At 33.9% G+C, this 18,265-nt stretch overlaps 1 protein-coding gene across 5 annotated transcripts in view; it reads right to left on the bottom strand.

The window, feature by feature from the left end:
* Nucleotides 1-14,460, bottom strand: part of LOC144452347 (protein phosphatase 3 catalytic subunit alpha-like) — a 49,886-nt gene extending 35,426 nt beyond the window's left edge. For all 5 annotated transcript variants that reach the window (XM_078143431.1, XM_078143432.1, XM_078143434.1 and 2 more), the window contains exon 1: nucleotides 14,288-14,460. In XM_078143431.1, coding sequence (XP_077999557.1) covers nucleotides 14,288-14,336 — 49 coding nt within the window. In that variant the 5' untranslated portion in view covers nucleotides 14,337-14,460. The remainder of the gene's footprint in view (nucleotides 1-14,287) is intronic.
* Nucleotides 14,461-18,265: the final 3,805 nt, after the last annotated feature.

Here is an 18,265-nt window from a genome sequence, read left to right as displayed (position 1 = left end):
CAAGCCCTCTTACATTTATGAACAAATCTTAGAACATCAACGGCAAATGATCAATGTTGTATTGGGTGCGGGTGGGGGACAACATTACTTGATTTAATCCTAACTTCTGAATTTATTTGTTTACGATAATATTTTATGTTCTACTGATGTTTTTGCTAAGGGCAGTAACTACGTACAATCTACCTGGGTTCCCATGTCATTTTACCTGGTTCCCAAACAAAATTACTACAGACTCTATGCGGAAACAGTGCCAATTTTATCCCTTTCTCCCTTTCTGTTACCAGGGTTCCCCAACCTTAGCAAATACACTATCAATAATATGCATATAACATTCCAAGATGACTACATGTATAGCACACAATAGGACAGCCTCCATTGTGTGTTGAGCTGTCACAATAACCATACATTATGTGATGATGCTCACTACAATAAGAAACAAAATAGTACAGTTTGAAAGTGATCCCGCCAGCAGCTGCTTTGGTATTGCATACCATTCTGTGCAACATCTTTTCCAGCTACTTCGCACATCTTATTTCTTGAACAGCTGAGTCTCCTAGACTGACAACCATCAATAATTTTACTTCTCAGGTTCCAAATCTTATGTCTGGAGATTTACTCTTTTTTTTTAAAATGTCTAGTGCCACAGCCATGGGAGTTGTCACTTCACACTTACTCCTACAATTGTGTATTGCAATTTACTTGATATGCAAAAACATGAATATAGGCAAAGTGATTGAGTGTGCAATGTAAACAGCCTTCGATTTTACCATCGATATCCTTTTACAAGGAATTTAATTTCATTTTGAAAATTGCTCACAAATGCTATTATCAAGTTAGCTCTAGTGCACTTTACAGCTCTTACAGGTTACCCTAGGAGCAACACATATATAATATAACTTAGGTAACAGTTTACTTTTCAAAAGGCCTTGGTTATATTATTTTATAAGTTTCCAATGACTACTCTGTGGTATAAACAAGTTGAAAGTATTAAACCTACAGTAGATTTTAGTAAGTAGCAACCAGTGATAAGCCGACAATTTTCAGTCCAGCTGTTCATCCCTTTAACTACTCAGTTATGTAGGTAATCGAATACCTCACACCACAATAGGTGGATTGAATTCTATGCAAGAAACCAAGCCATAACTCTGCCATTCACCACAATAGCACAAATTCAATATTTTCCTGACCTTTGTCATGGTATTCCTAGCCAGCCCAGTCAATATAACTCAAACAATTACTACTTGAGGCTAGTTCATGTGAGGCAATGTAAATGAAACAAGGACAACAAAAGACCTGGGGGGGTCACTACTGTTTACTACATCCTATATATAACTATAATGTTTATACATTGCAATAAAAAGCCATGATTAGTCTAAGAAACAGTTATTTCGCACTACTGTGCTATCTAAAAACATTCCAATAACATAGGTACAATGACACAGAAGTCAATAGAATTCCTTGTGTAAATAAGCTACACAGGGCTTCTTTCCTAGTTTTATTGTTAAAATATACTCTCCACACAGTCAAATGATACACTACAAGTACATTTTTATAAGCTGATATTGATTAGGTTTTCACATTCAACAACCAAATACGTATCCAGATAGTATCTTGTGAGCACGACATACTATCTTGTGAAGCACAAATACTGAAACAACATTCTTCGGAGATCACAAATGTTGATGAAAAATGAAAATACCATGTCTCCCATCAAATATGGCTTATGAAAAGTTAGAACAAACTGACAACCAATGTCCATAAAACTCTGATAGCTTTCAGCTGCACCTATATGTTTATTTAACTTTTACAGCCCCTACTTACAACCTATCTACAGGACCTGAACCAGTTTGTCATTATTACAGCATAGCAGTGTGTTTTATCATTCTTTGCACACATGAATGCTCACAGCTAAAGTTTCTTTCATTTTCACAGACTTTACGTGTACTTCTTTACACGCATGCTCAGAGCTTGTTTTGTTTTTTTCACTTACACATACTTTGCATGTACTCAATTCATTTCAATTTGAACCAAATGCTTCCATACCTAACTATCGTGTCTACAAACACAGCAAACTACATCAAGACGATTTGCAACTTTTGCAGCAATGATAGCCCTTGAGAGATCATGCTACTGTGCAAAACCACTGGGACCATGGCAAGTTTTTGTAACACTATCACTGCAGTGAAAGCCCACTAGTATTTCTGTTAAGGGTGGCAAGTACTTAAAATCTACTGGAGTTCCCCCATGTATTTTACCAAAGTTCCACACCAAAATAATGGTACTCTGTACATTTACCAAAATCTATGCAAATTTTAGTGGAATTTACATTCCTCTGTCACCAGGGTTTGCAAATCTTAACAAAAAACAGTCAAATACTAAACTCATGATATTCTATCCTTTGGTAATTGCAATGTATGTTAACTCAAAAGTTCAAATTACAGTTTGTATGACAAATCACTGATGTACAGTACAATATTTAAAAGTCTAGATATTTTGGGACTGATAAAAAAGTGATCTTCATATGATATAGCATGTCTCATGATTGACTCTCATTTGGTAAAACCTTCATAGTTCCCCCAGTCTTCATACCAAAGACTTACTTCTATATATTAGGATTAAATCAAGAACTATGAACTAAGTCAACATTCCAAGATTTATTTCTCTCAATCTTGCCAATTTGTTCTTCTTCAAAATTTAGTTCAAAGGCTGTTGTTTCTAATTCCAGCCAATGTGACTGTGATTGCTGTCAGTGTCGGAGTTCATGTAAAGGTTAGCTATGGCGATGCTTGCCAACATGTTGTCACATATACATATATAGGTAGGTCAACAATGCAGATTATGTATTTTTTGCATTATGCTAACAGTACTTCCAACTGAAGTATTAATGATGAAATGTATTGCCACATATTGATAAATTACTGAACTTGTCTTAACGCACTGACATAGATTTTGCTATAGTAGTTGTGTATAACAATTTGCTTTGATCCAAGGACTGTGCAACTATTCAGTATTGCAAACAAACACCATGTATTGGATGACATCATCACTGCTAAAAATAAGGGATGTCAACAACAAATATTGGTAACTGTAAGACGTGCCAAATTGAAAATTTGCTATGATTGAAGATCTACAATGACACACAAGTTTTATATTCAACCCCCCCCCAAAAAAAAAACCCCAACAAAATGGTACGTAGTTATGCAGAGTAAAATTGCTTAATTTTACAAGCTGTATATGCAAGCTGTAACAATTGTATACCAGTGTTTTCCATGGGGCCTTTGGGCAGGGAGGATCCCCTGCTCCCCCCCCCCCCCTTCAAATTTGCTATAATGAGCATGGTGTTGTGGTATAAAGACACCCTCAGAGATACCCGCTACCTATTGTAAATTTGATATCTTCCTTACTAGAATCAATATTGAGCTATATGAAAACTAACCTTGAGATTCTTCATTAGTTTTCAAATCATTTTCAAAGAGGATCTCTAGATTTGAAAGCCAACGACAAGTAAGTTACATGAAAAACAGAATCAGATTAGTTCTAGAGAGAAAATCTGTATCTTTCATTATAATTGCTTCAAACATGTGACATGACTGACCTTAAAATAGGTCAAGGTCTCATAGAAGTCATTTACAGCTGTAGGGTTTAATTACTTCCCAACATTTCATTTTTATATTAAAGGGATTTCACATTCACTGAATAATGAACTGAACTCTTTTGCTAGCATTTCATTCATATTGCTTTTCACACCACACATATACAGAATCTGGGTAAAAGTTTGTTCACCCAGATTTTCTCTAGTGAAGAGACCAAAATATCTAGCAAAAAAATAAGTAAGAAATGTTGACAATTGTGTAGTTTTCACTGGAGTTTATAATTTAATTGAACTCAAAAGTACAGGTACCATGGTTACGGTATGATGAGAAGAGATCACATACATGTACAGCCTCTAGACTCAGTCGTCAGCACCATCAAATAAAACCTGAGGATTACATGATCAGATTATTCTTTCGTTCTTGACCAATTTTTTCTACAACTCTGCCAGAAGACTGATTTTCACACCTAAATTTTACTTCCTTATTGGAGGTGGGCTCTTTGGGTTGATGTACATAAAATGGCAATGTAACCACTAACTGTCTTCATGACAGGGAGATGTGTTTACAGAACAGTCCCATTCCTCCTCTACAGGTACATACATGTACCAGTATCATATCCACTAGTGTCGCAAGCAGAAAGGGCTGTTTTGTATGTACCATATCTACTGCATAAGTGTACTCAAATATCCATGTACTGTGTGCGCCCTTACCAACTACACAGGGCTAACGATTCATTGATATGTTACTGTGATGCTCTGTGTTGTTGCGATGACCTCCTTCATGACATTATGTGGTAGATATCCATACATACAAAATCAGACCTTTCTGCTTTTGACACTCCTGAGGCTGTAGAGAGTCAGCATTTTGACATGGTACCAGCAAAAATCATCATATTGGTAGATTAATTCCACTCTGTTCACCATATGATATTTGGTCATGTTAATAAAGTCTTTAATTGTTGCTATAAAACACCACAATTCCATTAAATTTACTGCCCAAAATATAACCTTTACTCTACACTGTTCTTTTAGTTCACCTGTATTTGCATATAGAAAAACGTAAAACCTACCCACAGTTAAAAAATATCATGTATGCAGTTACTTCAAATGAGCTGAATTTGAAGTAGTAACCCTCAGGTTTTTATTAGGAGTGGTACCGTGAGGTTAATATCTACCAGTTTTTTCAACACTTGTCATAAATAAATTACCTAGTGGAAATTATTAATCTTAGGCTATGTCACTCCAAACTTCATCAGGTTACCAGTTTGGCAACAATTATCAAATTTACGACCCCCTCCTAAATTAGACGCATGTCTCTTCTGGGGTACATGACAACCCTTTGCACTACACATCCGACAATACATCAGCTAAAATTGGAATTGCTTCCAAAGAAGTTTTTGAAGAGTAGAAATGTTGACATGTAATTTTAAAACAGTGATTTTAAAAGGCCACTGTGTGTGCCTTCAGGTTGTCACGGCAGCCTTGCTTTACACACATATACCAATGTCGTTCTTACTTCCTGTTTGCAAATGACTGGGAAGCCATACAGCTGTTTGGCAAACACAAAATGAGGGCTAGAACATCACACAGGGTGTCAAGATATTCTTGGTGTCTTACAACACAAAATACTTGATGTCAAATTCTATTGATACAATCTTCCACCTGTCACACAGAATACCAAATTATTGATTTACAATGAGCGCGCTATGTAAATTACAAATCGTAAATGTCAATATACACAAATATATGTACGACATCATTGTACAATGTATCAACATTTATGAGTTATCAACTTGCTATACATTATACACGAACATGCAAAGCGATGACTTCCTAACTGAAATAAATTTATTCTACTGTCAGTTTTGCATACTCAATCGATACACATCAGTGAACAGAGATTAAAATGCAAACCATAGCTAGTAACATTTGGTATTACTTGTAAATCAACATACAATATCTAATTCGAAATGTTTTCCTTTAAAAAATGTTACTAATATTTCTTTCATATCATTCATATTTGTCTGTGAAAATTACTTTGGATATGAAACAAGTTTTAAGGTGAAAAATTATTTCTTATTTCTATGTCTTGATCGCAAAGGGAGTGCTGACAACTTACACGCATATACATTGATCAAAGTTTACAAATTGAGAGGGGACAATATGAAAACATTACTTCTGACCAAGGTTTTGAAAATACTGTATCACACATGAGGACGAGTATCCTTTCATAGCAAATTGTCTGCATTACATACAAGGGCCTTCGAAATAGTTTTGTTTAAACTCTTCCTATGATAAGTTCATTTCACTTTTGAATTCAGATAATATAACTTATTTAAATAATTTACCTTCATTTATTTATTTTGCAATGAAAAATAGAGAGGAATTTTCCACTGTAAACTGAAACGTTTGCAATATTATTTGTTCTTTGGGCCTGTGGCCTTATTGTTCTGAAATAAACTGATTGATTGATTGATTGATTGATTGATACATTGATAAAATTCGTGCTAGTTACCATGGACATTTTAGAATGTTTTGCAAAAACTTGAAACTTATAAAAGCTGCACTAGCTGCAACTGGACCGATTAAAAAAATTATTTTGTTAGATATAATGACTAATCATAATATCACACTTTGATTAGTATTTAATTACCTATGTGTATGTATAGTTGTGTAGCAAGACACATACATTGTAGTTTGGTGAATATCAAAACAAATTGATTTTTGGGTCCACACCCAAAAATCAATCCCCAATCAGGACTACCAATTTCAGAAAGTATCATAGTCACCAAGAGATAGTAAATAGTAAATGTAGTCTTATAATCCTGAACTGAAAACAGAGTTCGCCTATTGGAAATATGTGTGTTATTAAAATACTTCCATGTCTGTAAATCTTTCATCCTTTAAATCATCACATAATCAGTGGTAGCCTGAGTGGGCTACTAGCTGGAAATTATGGTAGTCCCATGACAAGAATTGGTAGTATGTGGACACAGGACTACTGTTAATATCAAGCACTGGCAATGAATTACAATTTCAACTTATTTGTATACTATACGTATGGATAAAATCAACCTCCAATTAACATGTATAATGTCTAATTATTGGTATTTTACATGTAAGTAAATAAATTATTGGTTGTCTGTGGGCAAAAATAATACCCCAGTTACACAGCTAATGCAGGTTTAAAACAATGTATGTATGTTCAGTAATTTTGTACTTTTAGCTGTTATCATAGGAATTGGTTTATCATTATCAGGCAAAAAAAAAATAAAAAAAAATATTGTATGTTTCCAATAACATGGCATCAGAAAACAGGGTAAGTAGGGACTGGATTGTATTTTATCTTTTAATTGCTTTTATTTTTGAAAAATATTGCTTTGACCCAAAAAGAAACAAAATGTCTGTCAGAATACGCATGTACATACATCACTAGGGAAAGAAAATAGATGTGCATGAAGGTCAAGAAGACAAAAAATGTCTTATCTTTTTTATTAAACACAATATTTAGGGTTTGCGGCCGGCTTAAACTAGGGTCAGCTCGGGTTATTGGAAACACACTATTTTTTTTTGTTTGGCCTCACTATTGCTATGTAAACGCTGTCTTCAAATTTATGACATACTGATTGTGAATAACATGGTGATATCATTCCTTGCATAATTTTTTATCCAGCCAGATAATGGAGATTATACAAAGGCCTTGTCTGATGTCATGACATTCCTATGATCCACAAGACAAACCCATATCATACATTCCCATGGGTCAATGCAGAAACACTACTGGGTAAAGTACATAACTGTAATTTTTGTAAACGTTTTCATGTTGACATAAGATTTTAAAACCGACAATGGACACACCTGATATCTCAAACTTGTGTAGGTTAGTATTGAACAATATTTTGATGTAATCCCTCCAGTATAAAAAATATGTTTTTTCAGTCTGAAGGAACACATACCACGTAACACAACAACAGCTGCTCAGGGTACAACTCCTCTTAATCTTACACACTGACAAAACAACGACAGCAATATTTGTTATACAACAACGACCTTACTTTATAAAAACCACTGCCCTTATTTTGTAAACATCTTAATTTATAGGTAAGGTTTATGTAGTACCTGGCCACAGCTGGCAACACAATGGACAGCCACAGATGGATTGATAGCTCTAAGAAACTGTTGATTGAGGGGTTTTGTCTGTTTGCATTTTACTAAGGGTATTACTGATAGTCATAAATCAGGGATAGAGATAAAAAGACTGGTACATTTTAGGTAGCAAATACAGGCCACAAATCATCCTACACTGACAGCTCTTAACCTATTATTTCCAGATATATGCAATAAAACTGCATTATTTATTCCTATCTCCTTTCAAAAAAAAAAAATCTCACTTCATACTGAAATGATATCTTTTGGAAAATGACATAGAAGACAAACTTAAAACATGAACATTCAGAGAACCTATGGGCGTCATAATTTAATCTCATTTTTTTATTCAAAACATACTCATGCATTAAAGTAATTGGGAAATGTTATCCAATATTGTTGGCTAGCTCCTTCATTGCTTATTTGTTAGGGTGGGAAAGTCTATGATGCCAAGTGGATATGAAATGAGCTGCCATGAAAGTGAACGTTTGCTGCTAGGGGCTGTAGGTGGGTAAAATTACCCACAGGGGTACGTATTATTGCTTAGATTGCTGTTTTCTTAAGAAAAATATCATACAAATCCTGCTGCTACAAATGTATCAATTTCTATACAAGTAGATATAACACAGGTAGGAAATTGCAGTCAACATGTAAATATATTTAGCATGAACATGAATCTAAGAAACACTACACACCCTGTGAAATTACCTATGGTCAATGTTGACTTCATTTGTGTTCTCAGCCAAAATTATTGTCAAAGACATTGTATATCATAAAATCATCTGATTTAATGCTATCTGATTTAAATCTATCTGATGCTATCTTATTTAAATCTGATAACACCAGATTTCCTTCATTTACCTGTACTTCCTTTGTATATTGTCATTCGTTTTTTTATTTCTCATTCCGAGAGTGATCGCCTCATCCTACATGATGATGGAGGGGGTGCAGGAGAAGTGGACGGTGAAGATTTGCATTCAGAGCCCCTACCATTACATGTAACCCTAAGCCTACCCTTGGGGAACTTACAAGAAAAGTATCTTACAACATTATACACTTGATCAAATAACTGTTCAAGCTACTATTTTTTGAAATGACATTTATACAGTTTTAGCATCAACAAAGACTTATTATTATGGAATGATAAAATATTAAATTCCTTTAAAAAGAAAGGAAGAAAATCAACATAGAGTGTGAAATAGTGACCTAAATACCACACTTCCTTTTACTTTTCAAACTGCTTTATCATACATAGTAGAGTTCATTTATTTATTTGCAAATTGACACAGCTGTAATTGGCAAAGTACAACCAATCGTATCTATGTTATTAACTTTAACCTTCTCTTTCTTCTGACATAAATTGCATACAAAATGTTCAGATTTTATGTTCTATACTTTTGCTTCATTTTACAGCATTGTTATTGGTGGTGAGTAGATATCAAAATCTATCTTGAGTTCGCCAGGTATTTTACCAGGCGATATATTAAACTATGAGAATGAATGAACTTAGTAATGTACTACAACCCTGATGAGACGTCCACAAAAATGTGAGATTCACTCCAAGAATTGTTTGGACTCTATGAGTAGAAATTTTCATTACTTACTTAAAAATATTATATTATGTTTTGGAAACTATTGTCAGTTTTTACGGACTTCCTCCTGTTACCAAGGTACCCAACCTTAGCAAAAACACACAAGATGAATATTAATCTATAAATATCTGTATCACTTAATACCTCAAGGCTTACCCATCTTGTTTCGCTTCTTGTTTAAAGAATAAATACTGGTGACAAAGTAAGGACACAAACTTTTTGTCATGTTTAGTTTTGAAACCTGGCTGCCAGTATGCTATATGCCATCTCAAAGGATATTATGGAAAACAATCGGCCATAAAATCGAAATGCAACCAGGTTGCAACTAAAGAGCATGCAATGAGCGTGACCGGAAGAGGATTCCAGTAAGCTGTACTAGTGACAGTTTTGCACTTTTGTGAAAATGACCTACTGACAGATTACTGTTTATCGCTATCTACAACTGCTGACATCGAAGCATTGACGAACGAAACCTGTTACAAACAGGGAAAGTAAACAACTGAATTGGATTAATAACACTTGGTACAGCATATTGGAAGTACAGAGACTTGTATTACATTCCATGGTTTGATGAGAACAGTCTTTATCTTTGAAATATACACCACCATTTGGTTGTTGCTATGGGTGGGGTCTTGTTGCTAGGCATATTTACATATAATCGTTAATCTTTATTCACTTGACTACCCATCCCAGTTGTTATCTTTCTAATATACATCCTGATTAACTTTCAGTCCAATCTGCTCAGTAGTATTTGAATTATAGATTTTTAATGAAATGAAAACAAGGACGTATATGTATTTTGAGTACACAATTACTACTTGGTTAACTTACGTCAGATATTGAAATTGTGACATACTCTTCCTTGAGCAGCTATTCAGACCACAAAATTAATACAGAAGATATAATCAGATAAGCCGTTACCTTTCATTTTTATTGACAATAGATATATTTTCTACCTTGTCAAATACAACTCATACAGGTAATGCTACAACAGGTGATCCAGAATTTCAAAATCAGTCTTATGATGTTAGGGCATAGCAGGTGTCATATTCACACACATACACCTAAGCAGCGCCCTGTATGTTTCATAAACACCATTTGGAAGATTTCTTGAGGAGAAAATAATGTGTGATGTTCAAAAATAATATTGATACTGAGCAGGTCATACACTTACATAAAAAAGACAAAAAGAATTTGATAATTGTAGAATCATGATCATAATAGATATGAAATAATTTAAAGGTATCCATGGCATTTCAACTACAAAGAGGTTTAAAAAAAAAAAATATTTCTTGAAAACAACAACACTTACTTTCTCCTAGAAAGAGAAAGTGGCGACACCCATAGCATAATATCACAATGCTATGGCCAGAAATATATTACAAATGATTATTCAAAAACTATCAATTGTCACTCAAATTACGGAAATAAACAACAAAACATTTGTTTTCTTCTTTTCAGTCACGTCATTGTACTTATTGCAGGAAATAACAAAGGGCTTCACTGTATAGCAAGTGCAACACCTGCACCTGAATCAGACATAGTCTTCAATTGTGCCAAAGGTGTGAAATCTATACAATAAGCCATTTCATTTTACAAGTAGAACTACCCCTCAAAACAAAGCACATATTGTCAATAAGGGGTAACCCATATTCATGTTTATGATTCTCATAATACCCTAGAATATTGACAAGAGTGTGTGTAGATGTTAGTGGTGCTTTTAAGGCCTAACAATTACGCAATGAATATGCTAAATTTTAGAATAGGTGGGGTAAATGGATTTTTTATTTTATTTTTTTATGTATTTTTTTCATATGTGAGTGTCTAGTTCAGGTAGTTACATGTATGTTTTCCATATGATCTCTGTGTTATTGGTTTCTTCTCATCAGATGTACATCCACTACAGATTGGAAGAACAGTTTTAGATTGTCTTTTTAAGTTGTTGCCACTTTCCCCATCTCTTGCAAGACTTAACAATTTTCTAGATTTTTTTTTCTTCATTTTTTCTTGAATACATAAAAAAAGTTTAGGGTCAAAAAAAAGAAAAACTAGGTGGGGTAGGGTAACTGGAACCAAACAATTTTTTTATTAGGCCTAATTGAAAATTAAACTTAGAGATGACAAAGTCAAAAGGAATCTGTGAACCCTTGGCTTTTAAAATGATCCAACATTTTAATTCAGAATGAAACTATAAACAATTTGTTTCATAAATGTTTTCCATTTCAGCGAAAAAATGATAATTTTTATCCAGATACAAAACTGCAGTGCTGCCACCTTCCAATCAATGACTATAATTTTCTTTGTATCTGGTCAAAGAGTGTGACAATTATTTTTTATAATTTTGTTGAACCAGAAATACAGTGGCAATCAAGTCATGAGAAACGTGAAAATTAAAAAAGGGCAATCCTAATGGTCTTTCCTGTCAACTTGACAGTCTCATGAATCAGCGGAAACAATAAAAGACGAAAATCAATGCATACAGGCAAAGCCAAGAGAAATTCACTGAAGGCGCACCATGTTTACCTTTGACCTTTTGAATGATATCATGCCTACATATGTACTTTTTTTACCACCACCTGTCTGTCTTTCGTCCCAGGTGTAATCCAACACTAATCCTGACTCGGCACTGCTATCTGTCATCTCTAAGTTAGCACCTCATAATAATAATTACAATCATAATCACAGAATTAGAATTTGACAGCCACATCTATGGCACTCTTACCTACACACTATCACAATCACAGACTGCTTTCTCTCTGGTGGAGGAATGACTTATTTATTTGCTCCATTAACTACTTTACTTGTTGATACAAAGGGATTTCACCCAGGATATTTTGCAAATGAGCATAAAAAAAACACCCTTAGTCATTTTAATATGAAATAGCCCCACTACATATATTTACCTTAGAGATAATTGCATTGAAGATAAGACCTGTAACAATCACATATCTAGAGAGGCCATCCTAAAGGGAATCTCTACGATTTAATTACAATTCACAGGTACTCTTTTGATAATAATGACCTTCTCTTTCATCACCGTTTTTTTAATTACCACAATTGCAGTCCACATAACACTTTACTACCAGACTTTAAAACTCTGTGGTTGCGTCACATTTCTTTAGATTAAATACAATCTTTCCCAATGGTTTGATTTTTTCTCAGAAACTGATACGGCAGCCTCATTGATTCAGTATAACCAACGAAATCTGAATGTGTGGAGATCATCTCAAAGACTAAAATTACTTTACTGATGATTGCGATATTGCGCATCCTTACAATGAACCGAAATCTCACTTCTACACTGTAGCCTCTTCTAAACCATGTATTTTTAATATAACTCTGTAGCTTCTAGACCTTGTATTTTGTAATGTTATTTATCTAGCATGAATAGTATTGGGGCTGTCTAAATATCATCAATTAACAAATTGGAACCGCTTCTCCCGGGAGAATTCTATGGACCTGATGTTAAATGGTTTCCTTGTGATTGATGTTATGTGAAAGCAGACAGCAAACCCTATCACAAATTTCCAACACTTATTTTTTGGCTGCTAATATGTATCCCCAAGGTTACAATTGACTTTCTAATGTTTGGACACTGCTATTGCAAAATTTGTGGATTGACAAAAATGTTTGCAGTGCTGTGTGTGCAAATTTCAGCTTTTAATTATAATGAAGTGAATCACAAATGTGTCAGTGTTTGTTTAACCATAACTCACAAAACTAATCTTTATTAATAAATTCACACAGTAGTGGCTTGCCAGAATTTAAGAAGCTGTGTACAATTCTGCAAATAGCTGGAGATGGCAGGAATGTAGGGCCAGTGGTGGCCACACACTGATCTGTTACAAAGCTGTAATGTACATGTAAACAGTAGTTTTGTGTTGACTCCAAATTTAAAAGCCTCACTGAAGTTCATCATATGCAACTTGAAGACACAGATGAAAATCATTTTTACTCCCATAAATGCCAAGATCATTTTTCTTCTGAAATACCAAAGTTCAAATTGATTTATTCAGAAGCACAATAATATAAGCTACTGACAATTCCATGCATGTTACACTTGCAACCATGTCAGGACAAAGTTGAACTCTCGGTCTAACAGCAATAAAATGGCTGCAAATCAATCTGCAGAAAATGAGTCCTGACACATTCGAACGGGTCAAGAGCTAAAGAACACACTTGAAAATGGGTCAATTGCATATAGCTAAGTTTTCCCATAACTCACTCTGTTTCTATAAAGAAACAGCTGTTTTTTCTTCTGACAGGTGGATAATAAGATTTAGACACTGCAGAACACTTCCCAATATTGACAATAATGTCTTCATCAGGAATCATTTTGTATAATCATAATGTTAAAAAAGAAACCATTACATCAACAGGCTCCGACATGCCCAAACATTTCCTTTGTCACGCCTTCATTTTATAAGCATTTACATGCAGTACCTGTGTTTTGTTTTTTACCCAACGCTAGTTACAACTCGATCGTATTCTGTTTGTAATGAACAGTGACATTTCAAATTTGTCTCTCGCAAATGTTAGTCGACTGATATAATAATATCACGAAATATATCTAAGGACTGTGATCATGATTAAGACTTTAACGACAAGGACAATTTTTCGTGACAGTTATTGTATAGGCGTTTATTCAAAATAAAACATAACCGTTGTCAGTGTCGAATGATGGAAAATGCAAGCGTTGTCAAATGTCATCTTCTGGGATGACACCGAGACTGATCACACAGAACCAACCTTAAATTCATAATTTTTTTCGAATAACACTTTACAAGAAATTTACTAAATTACCAGGAAAAACGGCAGTGACATGAAATTTTGCGAGAAAATTTAATGACAACGTATTATAACAATACAATTATTGACAGGAATTACTAAGGATGCATTCAAGATGGCGGACTGTTTGAATCTGTAATGAGAAAGGATAGCTTACTCAGATACTCACTTTTCACTACCCGTTCCGGTGAAACTGTTTTGCCATCGGTCTGCGCCATGGCTGATGGCTTGAAGAATTAAATAAGAAGAAAGTAATAGTCCGATGACACTGCACTGGTTGTGATCTGACTGGATTCTTTCGTCTACACTAGGATGCTATGGACTGCATAACCTGTCAGGAATCCGTTCTCAAGATGGCGTCAACAACATCTCATTTGCATACTTATTGAACGCGCATGATCAGTTGTACGTTTTAGGTCAGTGGTGAAAGTAAGTTTTTATGGTCGCCAAGGGAAAAGGCTCTGATTTTAGAAAACGTTTCTAAAGAAACAGGTGATCTATTTACTTCAAGAAAGATTGTGTCTGGTAAGAGGGAAACAACCAAAAAACACTTTATTACACAATATTACTATGTTTGTATTTTTTTCATTTTCAAGTACATGTACCAAGAAAAGTGTTTGTTAAAAATTCTTTTTACATTCTTTGTAATGAAAGAATAGCAATGATTGTCATGACAACATGCAAATATAAACAAGAAAATTTATTTCAACGAATACATTGACTGAATAAACATTTGATTGGTAATTGAAGAATGTCACTTCTTTGATCTATTATAGTGATGCACTCAATTCATAAAATGAAATTAAATAAATAAATTGACGAACGGATAAATTAACAGGAATTTTTTTTATATAAACTTACACAATATAACACAACATACTATTTTTTTATATTAGAGTATACCTTTCTCATAAATTTATCATATTACAATGTTTTAACAATGTTTTAAAACCCTGATAGAGGGCAAAATCTGATAAATCATACACATTTCGTCATACTTTTGGGTCAAACTATAGATACTATTTTTTCAAATCAACAAATGCCTAAATATTTTTTTCCATCATTTTTTACTTCTTTATGTTGATGTTCTTCCTGAAACATGATTGCTTAATGGTCAATTTTAATTTTGTTACTGAACCAAACTTAATGTTTACATATGGACACAATGCCAGTGTATCATTAATGACAAGTACATTGCCATCTACCTAGTGTCTGTGTAATTCTCGGTACCGGAAATAGAATTCTACCTAAATTTGACAAAAATATAATGACCATTCAATTTCTTGGTTGATACTATAACTTCCGCTTCACACGCTGTACACATGTACTACTATATTTGCGTGCGTGAGAATAAGTCAACCTTCTTGTTCTATTTTGACCCTTTAGCATTAGATAAAAATGCTATTGCAGGTACTGAGAATAGGTCGACCTTCTTGTTCTATTTTTACCCTTTAGCATTAGATAAAAAATGCTATTGCAGGTACTAAGAATAAGTCAACCTTCTTGTTCTATTTTGACCCTGTTACGCTTTAGCACGAGGTAAAATGCTATTGCAGGTACTGAGAATTCAGATCCTAGATAGAATTTTACTATGGTGATATATCTACTCACTTTGCAGAGATAAGGCATGTATATTACAACCCCCTCTTCATTATCACCATTTCATGTAATTGAATTATTTTCTGTAAAGATTTCATGGAAATCAAGGGCAAAAACTAAAAAAATGTGCAAAAAAGTTGCAGGTCCTGCAACCCATTTCATCTTTAGAATACCAGCCACTATTCATATTGTTCAATATCACAATTTTCCGGTTTTACGGTATTTTGACAATCAATATTTATCAATTAAGACTTAAACCTACAATGTGACAAGATTTATAATTATCGTCTCCAGTTCAAAATTTGAAATCCTGTGACAAAAATAACATCTCCAGTTCAAAATTTGAAATGTGACAAAATTTGTAACTTTATCCACTCGCCCAAAATTAAAAATGTGACAAAATTTCTATTTTCCTTACCAGTTCAATATTCCATTCAATTCAACTAAATTCAATATAACTTTATTATCTGCATCAGAAATTTCTCTTCAGCTTCAAAATTTGATGTGTTGAAAGCAGCTAGATGTCTTTATTTACCTCCATTTACATTGTGTTGTGACATTTGTTTTGTTCTGGGTGATCACCGCCTTCCCACATCTGACCCTGTGTAATAGAAATCTTGAAAGGTTTCTTCAACCAATCAGTATGCTTCTTTCAAAATTGTTCGGACAGATGACACCATCTCCGATGGGTCATGTCGTCAACGCAATCCTCTGTGTATATGTTTGTTTGTTGTTTCAAATTCTCCAGTGTGTGCAGCTGCCAACGTAATGTTCTTCCTGATTGGCTACTCAAAAGCATAGAGCAAACCTATACACGCGATCAGATGTGGGAAGGTGACGATCACTTGGAACAAAACAAAGCACACAAAACAATGGAAATAGAGGTAAATAAAGACATCTAGCCGCTTTCAACACATCAGATTTTAATCAGATTGGCTTCACCCCAAAGAGATCAAAAAACAAACAATACATGCAAAAGAGATTCAAACACTAATATTTATACCCAAAGAAACAAAAAATAAATATAAATGACATCAAAATTCAGCACAATGAGATGTCAATACATTAAATCTGAAATACTAAATGCTGGTTACTAACCATCAGAATTCATTTTATTTAAAATATTCCTGACCAAAGGGTTTTGTCACTATACTCATCTCATTACTCATAGTGACAGGGCCCCTCAGGTCGATCATATTTACCTTGGCTGATTGAAGAAAAATATTGGGGAATAATATCTAATTGTCTAGGTGGTCAGATAATATATGCTGGACAATATAATCCTCCATTGTCTCCTAAGATAAAATGATAGTGGCAATAATCCATTAATCATTTCAAAAGTGTATGTTGACCTAAACATATCCTGTAGATGGAGACCTGGATATTGATCAACTAAAGTGAGAATGTGGTTATATGATATTACAAAGAGATTGTGTGTTTTTTTGGCAGTGTTCCAGAAAGTTGGATTGTTATATATAAAGACACATTTCTTAATCTTTTTCCCCAGGGTACTAGCTTGTGGGCAAAGCCTCGGGGAAAAAAAATTCTAATAATTCTGTCAGCTTGCATTTTTTGCAAAATAACCAATATTGATATTCAAGGGTGAAATAGTCAAGAAACTATTTATATGTGTGACATTTAGATGATTACATATCTATTTCATGTGGATTAATAAATACTAAATCAAAGTGTCCCACTTTCACGTTTATTAATTCTGTCGTGTATATCACTGATGTCATTGTGAACACTGTGTTTAAGTCATAATGTTGTGAAGACTTTCTGTTCAAAATTGCCATAATTTCCAAATCAGATAAAACATAATAGTAAAACTTATCTTTGTATCAATAATTTCTAAATGTGAGACTTAATATGTACGTACATATATTTACATAGATGCATGCATATCACACAGACACACATACATATACATACACACGCACAGACAGACAGACAGACACACACACACGCACACACACACACACACACACACACACACACACACACACATACATATGTAACATATACAGACATAGATGGACATATTATATTGCGGCAAAAATGATTTCTGGTATTAGCTTTTTATGCAGTAGCCATTGAAAATCTTAATGATAGTGGAATTATTATAATTCTACTAAATACGAAAGTACCTTATTGTATTCCTGCAGCTGAGCTCAATTTTTCAAAAGATAAACTCTGGCATGAATGCAAATACATGTCAAAAATATACCAAGTGAAGAAAAGCAACATTTGAGTAATTTGGAAGTCCTAAAACAAAGTAAAACTATGGAAAATCATGACACAGGTCAAAAGGAAATCAAGTAAAGTAGCAGGTAAAATATTGAAACGTGAAGAAAGTGAGATTCTTTTTGCCTTCTGGCTCTTATATAGAAGTTTGAGTTATTTTTGTGAGAGCCTTTTATCCTAATTATAGTTGTTTCTGTCTGTTAAGCAAACATAATCAGTACTAATGCTATAACTCATTAATCTTACTGTATGTTTTATCAAATATTAAAGTTTTCACAATTTTGTAAAAATTGTTGACTCCGAA

The sequence above is a fragment of the Glandiceps talaboti genome, chromosome 22 (genome assembly GCF_964340395.1).
Source record: "Glandiceps talaboti chromosome 22, keGlaTala1.1, whole genome shotgun sequence".
NCBI classification, from domain to species: domain Eukaryota; kingdom Metazoa; phylum Hemichordata; class Enteropneusta; family Spengelidae; genus Glandiceps; species Glandiceps talaboti.
This window is presented reverse-complemented; position numbering and strand designations above follow the sequence as displayed.